At 32.0% G+C, this 10,228-nt stretch overlaps 1 protein-coding gene across 3 annotated transcripts; it reads left to right on the forward strand.

Moving 5' to 3' along the window:
* The first annotated feature begins 3,046 nt into the window (after window positions 1–3,046).
* On the forward strand, window positions 3,047–9,898 carry LOC101503526 (uncharacterized). Of its 3 annotated transcripts, none has more exons than XM_004500305.4 (7): window positions 3,047–4,028; window positions 5,154–5,602; window positions 6,114–6,217; window positions 7,234–7,300; window positions 7,383–7,464; window positions 8,926–9,086; window positions 9,622–9,898. In XM_004500305.4, exons 1-5 carry the CDS (start codon window positions 3,173–3,175, stop codon window positions 7,419–7,421), a joined length of 1,515 nt encoding a protein of 504 aa, XP_004500362.1. In that variant the 5' UTR covers window positions 3,047–3,172; the 3' UTR covers window positions 7,422–7,464; window positions 8,926–9,086; window positions 9,622–9,898. The 3 variants fall into 3 exon arrangements, with proteins under 3 accessions (XP_004500362.1, XP_073225129.1, XP_027190658.1); XM_073369028.1 differs by having other exon boundaries at window positions 7,234–7,295; XM_027334857.2 differs by having other exon boundaries at window positions 5,154–5,578.
* Window positions 9,899–10,228: the final 330 nt, after the last annotated feature.

Below are 10,228 nucleotides of genomic sequence, written 5' to 3' on the forward strand. Positions count from 1 at the left end.
CTATGATGTTTATTGGTATATGATGTTTTTCCTATTTCATTTTCAGTTGAATATTTTAATTTTGGGTTTAGCTTTTAGAATGACATTGTTAATTATGAAATTGAGTCTAAGGTGTTGGAAAAATAAATAAATAGATAAATTTAAATAACAATCACAATATAAGAAAATAATGTGAAAACTTTAACTTCGAAGAAAAAACTACAAGTGTTATCTGATGACACAATCAGATAACACTCAGATTCTCCAAAACAAATATTTATACTACATCTACAACACTCTAATACAATAGTAGAAAAAAAATAAATCAAATATAAATTTAAAAGTTTAAAGTATTTTTGACTGATATGATTTATAATGAATAACTAGACTTAGATATATAGTTTTTACTTCTCTCTTATTTTATAATTTCAGATAATATAAAACTTATTTAATATTCTTCAATTTCAACATGAGTATGCAAAATCACAAAACAATGATGTTATCTCTTTCAATTTTTCCTCCAAACATATGGAGACTCATATGTCCCTCTCACTTTAACACTGCATGAAAATCACTTAAAAAATCTGATGATAAATTTTGATTTAGATCAAGGCGTGTTTGATGTGATTTTCAAAAAGTGCATTTTAGATTTTTAAAAATTTAAAACTAAAAACCTGTTTGATATGGCTTTGTATATTCAATAGTACTCAAAAAATGTTATCGGTTTTTGTATTTAAAAATAAAAAAACGGAAACATTTTTTTAAGGGCTTGTTTGATTCACATTCTAAAAATATTTTAGTATTTCAAAATTTAAAACCTAAAAAATTTATTTGGATTACTTGTTTTTAAAAACTGTTTTGTAAAACTATTTTTAATATTATACTTTTTAAAATTAAAAAAGCAAAACATATAAATGATGTTTTACTTTTCATTTTTCAATTTATTTAACTCTCTAGTCAAAAACTGTTTTTAAAGTTGGAGTTGCCAAACAGATTTTTTTTTAAATTTTCTTTTTAAAAACAATTTTCTAAAATTTATTTATAAAATAATTTTCAAAAATTAAAAAGTAAAACACAATCAAATAAATCCTAAATATTTTCATTTCAAATTTGGTGTTTTGAGAATATGCGAAGAAATAATGGCATTAATGTAAATAAATGGATCTTTTTCTTCTCTATTTTGTAATGCTTTTACACACCTCCCATAATCTCTAGCTCCCTCTCAAAATAAAAATTTGTATTTACTAAAATCAATATCCCTTTAATTATGTAGTCGGACATGAATAACTATCTGATCAAGATTATACTACCCAAAAATTAAGTATTTTAAAATAAAAAATAAAGTTTATTATTTTTGAGTCGATTGATTTAGATATGACAATTAAAATTGTATCTAGACTACAATAAATGTAGGAGAGTAAAAGAGTCAATTATAATTAATTCGATCGCCAAAATCACACCTTAATTTATTTCGGTATGTACAAGTTATTGATTTAGTTTGGAAGCCCTCATGTGTGTATTGCTGTGTTGTTAGGAGTGTTCGTGAGTTTTTTTAAAGTTTCTTATGATAAATGTTTTTCTATAACAAAATTTAGGATCTGTTTGGTTTAATAGTGATTAAATTGATTTTAAATAAATTAATTTTATAAAATTGATTTTTGTTAAAAATAAGTTGAATATAAAATGATTTATGTTTTAGATACAATGAATTGAATAATAAGTTTAAGAGTCAAAATTGTATTAGATAATATCATTTATGATCAATAACATCCAATTATGATAAAATTAATTTTTACACCTCTAGGTTCAACTTTGATTCCTCCTAGCAGATTCAACATCATGTTATGCTTATTTCTGGTTTAGCATCGTAAAGGAAACAAATTAAAGAAAGATTTATGGTAGTTTGAATTGAATGCGTTTGATCTATTTGACTCTCTAAATCTTATTATTTTTTAAAATAATGTTTTTGATTTGGGTATGATTGTGGATTGAATTAAGATTTTGTCTTGGTGGTGGCTAAAAGTTAAGGATAATAATAACTTTAGGTTCCAGTTATGTCAATGGTGGACTAATCCATTGGTTTGTAAATAAGATATAATGTTTTTATCTTGGGATTGGTAGAGTGTAGGGTTTAGGAGCTTGCATATCTTTTATTGTATTTTTTCTTTTATCTACGAAATAATACGTTCAACCTAATAATATTAATATTTATTAGATAGATTAGTGTTTAAGAATTCTTTTTTTGTATTTTCTAATTTTATTTTTAGTACATCTTTTGTTAAGAATAGACATTTTATTAATTTATTTTATGATCTTAAAAATGTCTAATTAAAGAAAATTTACTAATGATATTTTAAAAAAAAATTTACCAAATAACTTTTTTATTTTTAATCTGTAAAACAATTTTTAAAAATTAGATTATTAAACAAATTTTATTTATGTTCTCAAGAATAATTTTCTAAAATTGATTTATAAAACACTTTTACAAAACTGAAAAAAAAATAAAAACTCAATCAAATATGCTCTAAGATATCCCAATTTATTTTAGTGTAGAACGTGTCCACAATCGAAAAAAATTATAAATTGATTGTGTAAAACTTTTTTAGTTTGTATATCAATTAATATTAATATTAAATCATTAACCTTAACTAAGAAAAACATGATTTGTTTTATTGGTACGGCCTGATTCTATTAACAAATAACAAAATTGTTAGACGGGATACAATGTCTTTAAGACTCCAACCTTAACAAGATGTGATAAAAAATACTTAACAAGATGTGATAAAAAGATGTGATAAAAAATATAGAGAACTTTCATAAGTATGCAAGAAGTGTAAGTATATAAATGTTCTTTTAAAAAAAAGTTATAATGAGTACACTTGTCAGAAGGGATTTCAATTACCAAATCTTTTTATAATTTTTATTATAATTATGATAAATAACAAATATAAAAATATATTATTTATAAAATATAAAAACTACAATTAATTAAAAAAAATAAAGAATCAAAACAAAATTATATTTAAACCTAAAAATCAAAATAGAATTTGACATAACGATTCCAAAATAAAACGGTAGAGTATTCCTCGCATTACAACTTTTGAATGATTGACAACTAAACCAAACAAGTTCTTCCCCAAATCCCAAATTGATGATACAAATCACAAAATTCCAAAATCTCAAATGAAAAAAAATGGACAAAGACATATCAAATTGGGTAATGGAATTCCTCCTTCGAAGCTCCGTACCCGATTCACTCATCCAAAAAACCCTAACCGTTCTTCCAGTCTCCGCCGCCGATTCACGCCTCAAGAAAACCCTCCTCCTCCGCATTCTCCAAACTCAACACCTCAAAGCCTCCCTCTCCGAAATGTCTCTCCATATCCTTGAACAACTCGAGGAGCTTCACTGCAACGACGCCGTTCCTGTTCCCGATGCAATGCGTAGCGCTTATTGCGCCGTTGCCGTTGATTCCACCGTTAAATATCTCATCTCATCTCCTGAAGATCCTTCCGGCGAGTATTTTTCCGCTGTTCGTCGGATATGGCGTGGCCGTGTGGTGAAATTGTCGGCGTTGGAACGTCGGAGTGGGATTTTTTCCGATGAGTTGATACAGTGGGCGGAAGATATTGAAGCTGCGCTTTGGGATGTTAGGGTTTCGGAGAGGCTTGTGGGTTTGAACACAAGGAGAGATGCGATGAATGAAGTGAAACGGTATTTGAAGGAAGCTTGGGGATTGATGGGACCTTCGTTTCTCGATTCGATGGCGTCCTTTTCTAAGGCAAAAGATTCGCGCCCTGAAGGTGTTTGTGAAATTGCTTCGGGTGGTGAAATGCTGAGGAAGCGTGATGATTTGGGAAAGGAGAAAATGTACTATGTTGGTGACGGTGATGATAAGAATGATAATGATAATGTTGTTGATGATAGTGACGATGATGTGGCTGAGGTGAGTGAAAATCTTGGCGATGAGCAATTGGAAGAGAGAGTTGGTACTTCTGTAGACCCAAATCAAGAAGTGGGTGGGTGTGATTCTTTAAAGGGAGATAAAGGTGTATTTTTTATTTTATTTTTGGTTTCAATTTCTTTAAAACAATACTTGGAGTGTTGAAAATTTTGATTTTTGTGTTTTGATCTTTGAGTGTTGGCTTTGTATGTTTTGATGTCAGGGATTTGATTTATATTTTATTTTATTGCTATCAAATTGTGTTAGGGGCTGCAAACATTAGTGTTTTGTTGATGTTCTATAAAGGTTTAAAAAATTGTATAAGTGGTGAGAGTAGCATTTGAATCATTAAACTAGCTATGGATTTTTGTGCTGCATAATATGAGTCTCTCTTTTGTGTTTTGTAAGGGTTTCTTTGTTTTTTATTGCAAATATTTTCTCAATATATGCGCTATTTATTCATTGATACTTATTTAAGGATGTGTGTATTTATAGTGCTTGAGAGTGGGAAGTTATACTTCAGTCACACACTTTGTCCTCTCAATGAAAATAGATTTATAATTATACTTCAGTCACCAATGCGGTGTGACACAAGTGGTAGATGCTTGGGTCCTTTAACTATTTGGTCGGGGGTCCGATCGCTGGCCTGTGCTATGGAAAAACATATGTTGAGATAGGCCAACCACAGAAATGACTCTTACCTAGTTACCAACATGGTGTGACATAAGTGGTAGATGCTTGGGCCCTTTAACCATTTGATCAGGGGTCCGAACGCTGGCTTGTGCGTATGGAAAAACATAAGTCGAGATAGGTCAACCACTTAAATGACTCTTACCTAGTTACTTCAAGGGATTAATCTTCGTAGTTGTGTGAGGACTACCTTGGTTTACCCAAAAGAATTGCAATTTGATTGTTTTGGTTGATAAAGTAGTAATTGTGAATGAGCACACAAATGGTCTCCTTACTTTGTTTGTTACCTTTTTTGGTGTTGTTACTACTGATTAAAACTATGTAGTTTCTCTTCTTATCCCCTACCCATTTCTGGACTGTTGCCACATAAAATCAATGTCAAATTTAGACCAATGTTTCTATGTTTGTTAGAAATAATTGTTCATTATTTATTCAAAATAAGTTTAGATGATACAAGTTATGACACTGCTCAAAAATTTCTATGCCTGCACCTTTTTTATTATTATTTACATTCTCTTTACCACATTTGTCTTCTTAATAGAAATTCGGAAAGGAAATCTTCAGCCTAAGCGCAAGTACTCTTCACTTCGAACATGCCACAGGGGAGTTAAAATCTCTGGTGCTGAGGAAGTGAGGCCAACAAATTTGTTGTGTAAATATGATAGCTTACCTAGTGCTGAAGTTAAGAAAGTTCGGGAATCCCTTAAATCAAGTTCTATGGAGTTAAAAGCATTGGTCAAGGATCCTCTTCCTGATGCGTTGCATACATCTGAACTTGTAAGATCCAAATTGGCAACAAAAGATATAAATCTTGGGCCACCCATTGAAAACCAGAGTCAACGTGTAGATGTACCAGATTCAAATGCATGTAAGATTGTTGTACTTTATCAGCCTAAAGATGCCAAACTTGAAAAGAAGTCTGTTGCTCATTGTAGTAATAGCCATCGCCCCAACTTAATGGAACAGGCAAGTTCTGCTCGTGCTTCCGAGGTAATAATCTATGTAATTATCTGTGCTAATATAGGGGTAGATTCTTAATTATATTCCTCTGTTCTCAGTAAGGGACTAAAGAATGACATCTTGTAAGACATATTTTTTCATCACAAAATGCTTGCTGTCTTTTGGAGGAAGATCTTCTTTAAAAAAAAGTACCACCACCGATAGTTTTAAATGCTTCTGCAGTTACTAAAATTTTGAACCATTACGAGAAAATGCCATCAATGCATTAGTGACTGATTGCAGTTGTGAGCGGTTATGGAAGCTGCCATAACTGCAATGTGCTGAACCACAATTGAAAACCATGCCACCACCAGATGCAGTGGCCTGTGGATTCCGCAGATGTTCACCCTCTAAGTGTTGTTCTTTTTTATTAATTAGATGGTTAAGAGTCTCTTGTTTTGGTGGTTTCTTTTGGTTGTTCATTATTGTGGTGTTTACTACGTTTCCATTTGTATGTAATGTACTATCTATTGGCACATTAGTTATTTCCTTCTTTTTGCAGTGGAATGATTCAATAGAGAACTTACCGCATGAAAGTCAACCAAGAAGGAAGAAAAGGAGATGGACTTCGTTGGAAGAAGAGACACTAAGGGCTGGTGTAAAAATGTATGTTTTTCTTTTCTTACCTTTTTTCGAAACTAGTCAAACCATAAATTTCCTAGTGAACTGTCATGGATGCAAATCATACTTGAAGCTATGTTGTCAGTCACGGATGGCGGCGCGGAGTGCCCAACCCCGAAAATGCGATAGCGGGATGACCTATTGCGAAGACCAAAAAACAATATATAAGCTAAACATAAAATACAAACAGTAGACCAAAATACTAAAAAATAGCAAAAATAAAATACACAAAAATAAAGGAGTAATCATACTTCATATTTCATAACCAAAATCTAACATCAAAATCAAGATCTAATAGTAATCAAAATTAAGTTAGTAATCAAGTTCTACTCAAACTAAAAAACAATCAAAATCATGCAAAATTATCTTCCTCATCTTCACTTGTAATTTCAACCACATCAACATTATCTTGTTCATCACTTGATCCAAACTCTTCTTCTTCCACCTCCTCATCTCCATTAGTAACAAAACAGAGGGGAAAACAAAACAGAGAAACAGAAACACATGAAGAAGTAACGAGAAGAAGTAACAAAACAGAAAAACAGAGGAAGAAGAAAAAACAGTGGAAAACAGTGAAAGACAGAGGAAGAAGAAAAAACAAGAAGAAGAACTGAATAAGAAACAATGGGAAGAACAAAAACAGAGAAAGAAGAACGAGAAGGTCGTGGTCATTCACTGTTCACTAGAGGAGAAGAAGAAGAAAGGTCAAGAAATAAAAAATAATAGGGATTTAGGTGCGAAAAGACTCAAATACTCTTAATGAAATTAAAAAAAAAAACCTGTAAAAACACAGTCGCGGGTCACGGATACTTGTTGGGCGCGAGTTCGCCGCAACTGTTGACGGCGTTGCATGGCCAGATGCGACGTCCGGCGCACCGCGATTTCGCTATCGCGTGCTATCCCGCCGCAATCGACAAAAGAGACTTGAAGTGAAAAGTTAATTTTGTGCTAGTTTCATATGTTATGATTCCATGTTGTCATTCGCTATGTTTCTTATGCAGGTTTGGAGAAGGAAACTGGAGGACAATCAGAGACTTTTACAGTAACATATTTGAATATAGAAGTGGAGTATGCAATCTATGCACCAAAAACTGTGTTGTTTCTTTCTGGACTTGTGCCTTTAATAACACTTCTATTTTTAATATTTAAGGTTGATCTGAAGGACAAGTGGCGAAATATGCTGCGGTGACACACGGGTTATTTAAACTTCCACGTGTATATATTCTAGGAAGGTACAATTTTCTTGCATCAGTCTTTTGAAATTGTATTTCTATTGACTGTAGATTTATTGGGTTGATATTTTAGTTAACATTTACTGTTTCATTTTTGCCTATTTCTTTCTGTTTTAAGGGAAGACAATGGTAGACGGCAATCTTTAGTTGTGAAACTCACGTTTTAAACTGAAAAGAAAAAAAAGGCTCAGTATTCGACTTTATATATATATATATATATATATATATATATAATTAATGTGTAATGCTCTACTTTCAAATATCAATAATTAATAGTCTAGTTAGTTTTGGCAAAGAATCACATTTTATGGTATTTTCTTTTAATTTTCATCTTGTACAGCTGTAAACCCTTAATCTGAGCTATCGGTGTTGCTTTGCTTAGTAATGCATGATGGCGCAAGCCAAAAACCTTCAATGGCATTATGGAATATGATGGTGGACTCATGACCGCCATAATAAAAAACTTCAAAATATATAGCAAGGGAATAAGAAAAATCTAACAACTGATGTTAGGAAAAATAAACCTAATTGAAACATTTTTGGGCACATAAAACTTAATGAAAGTTTCGCAAAACTTGATCTAGTATATTCTATAGAAATGACGAAAAATCACTGGACATTTACAAAAACCGTAAATATAGCAGGAAAAGAAAATAGGGAACATGTTACATAGGCCGGACATTCTGGGTGATGGGGTCTGTATTGAAGGCATGGGTGGTGGGTTAAAGGCTTAAAGTGTGGCGAGTTGCAAAATAGCGGAAGACAGAGTGTCATGAAAGAAAGATATGGGTAGTGCACACAAAAATGAGGTTTCCAAGGTGATTCATAGTTTGGGTATTCTTGACAGAGGAAGTCTTGTGGTTTATGTCTTTATGGTATCTTCCAGAATGAAGAGAATTAACTGTCCGGGACTTTTTCACTTTTGTGTTGGGTGAGATAGGTGATAGATAGTGGGTTAATGTGAAAGCATAGTGGTGGTTACGAACTGAGACTTGTGAAAACTGAGAGAGCTGGGTGTGAGGCAGATCAGGACTTGGGTTTAGTTTTTTTGTTTTTAACATCTTGGAGATTACCGTGTACATGATGGCATACTACCGTGGACATAGTAGCTGCCATAACCAAGCAGTCATGTCATGAACCTTTGATGGTGTTCTGCTCAAATTCTGCCACAATATACCATCACGGTGCAATGCTTGTGAAGTATGATTGAAAGTAAAATTATAGGACGATGCTATGAGACTTTCTTTGTTGACATCTTCTGATTTTGTGATCTTGGATGACTGACTGTGTTGAAAGTGTTTTGCTGTTTCATGGCCTTTCTCCTCCCTGGTTTGTTTATAGTTAGTAGTTGAATAGTTGACTCTCAAGTCGGCCTATGGGATAAACTGCATTACATATTTACAGTATATTCCTATCTACAAAAATTTATCATACATCAGATAATGACAATTTTGATAGCAGGTTCTATCGAAGCAATGCAATTTTGTTGAAGCACAATCCAACTAGTGCAGTTAGCGAGGGCTGAGGAGTGAGGGCCAATTGGTAATCCAAGTCCATGTTAGGACCCACTCAAACCACTTCTCCTTCATCTCTGCATGCTTGTTTCAAGGGCCCGTCTTAAGGTTAGACTATACGTTCGATTTTTGATGATGCACATGGCACGCATATATGTGAAGTTTTATGGCTGTTGCACAAATACCTTTTCTAATACTAACTTATAGTAATTTTTGAGGAGAATAAGATTTCATGTCGTGTTGCGCAACTTATACTGAAATCCTGCATCCTAAAAGCTCGGTACCAATATTTTTTATCTTGCTAAAAACTCTATTATGGCCTACTTGTCATTCTATATAATTATATTTCCATGTAGAGCTTTATAGCATGTAAGTCTGCCCCAAAAAACCCAAGACAACAGTGACTGGTAGAGAACATATTGTTGTGCATGCAATTATTGTGTCAGAGGTTTGTATCAACAGTTTTAGTTGCTACTATGTGTGATATTTACCCATACAAATTGACAGCATTGTATAGAATTTAACGTAACCTGGTTTCATTGTTCGAAACAGCTGAGAAATTTGTGCCGCATTTGACTAGTGGTGGAGAGGAAGTGTTGTATCTTAGTAGAAGAGGTTTATTGACTTACTCTATAAATTTCAGGTTTATCTTTTTGCGATTATGGGAAGCTCGAAAGGGAAAGAAATCATATCAATTTTGAGATGTGAATAGTAGTTCTAAACATTATTGCACCAACAAAGCTTTTTAATGCTGCTTTTGGTCGATCATGTAAATGTTTAATCTAATATTTTCTTTTTGTTTAGCCATCTAGGGTACAGTATCATTCTGAACATTTGTATGACTATATTTTTAACCGTTTTATTTGGGCAACACAATTGGTTATCTCTTCAAATTCAATATGTATAATTTGAGTTTTCTACTTGGATTTAGATTTATAATTTGAGTTTTCAAATTCAAACTATATCCATTTTAAAACCCAATATATAGATTTAAATTTATAACCAGATCTATTATTTGGTTTAAAATCGGTTATAAAACCGATTGTAAAACTGATTATGGTTAAATAATTGGTTTTTAATTATGCAACTGGTTTCGAAAAATTCAATTTTAAAATCGTTTTTCTTTTAAAATCGGTTAAAATTGTTTTTTTTTAATATTTATTTAAAAAAATATATATTTATTCATAGTTTAATAATTAGCTATTTATAAAAAATTGACGAAGGTTTCAAATCAAATAGTCATATATAGT

Source organism: Cicer arietinum, chromosome 5 (assembly GCF_000331145.2).
Source record: "Cicer arietinum cultivar CDC Frontier isolate Library 1 chromosome 5, Cicar.CDCFrontier_v2.0, whole genome shotgun sequence".
NCBI classification, from domain to species: Eukaryota; Viridiplantae; Streptophyta; class Magnoliopsida; order Fabales; family Fabaceae; genus Cicer; species Cicer arietinum.

Excerpts from the sequence above, each read along its gene's own strand:
- LOC101503526 (XM_004500305.4), top strand. The coding sequence starts at position 3,173 with ATGGACAAAGACATATCAAATTGGGTAATGGAATTCCTCCTTCGAAGC. Across the intron at positions 4,029-5,153 it reads TTCTTTAAAGGGAGATAAAG|AAATTCGGAAAGGAAATCTT; the intron begins GTGTATTTTTTA and ends TCTTCTTAATAG. Across the intron at positions 7,301-7,382 it reads TATTTGAATATAGAAGTGGA|GTTGATCTGAAGGACAAGTG; the intron begins GTATGCAATCTA and ends TTAATATTTAAG.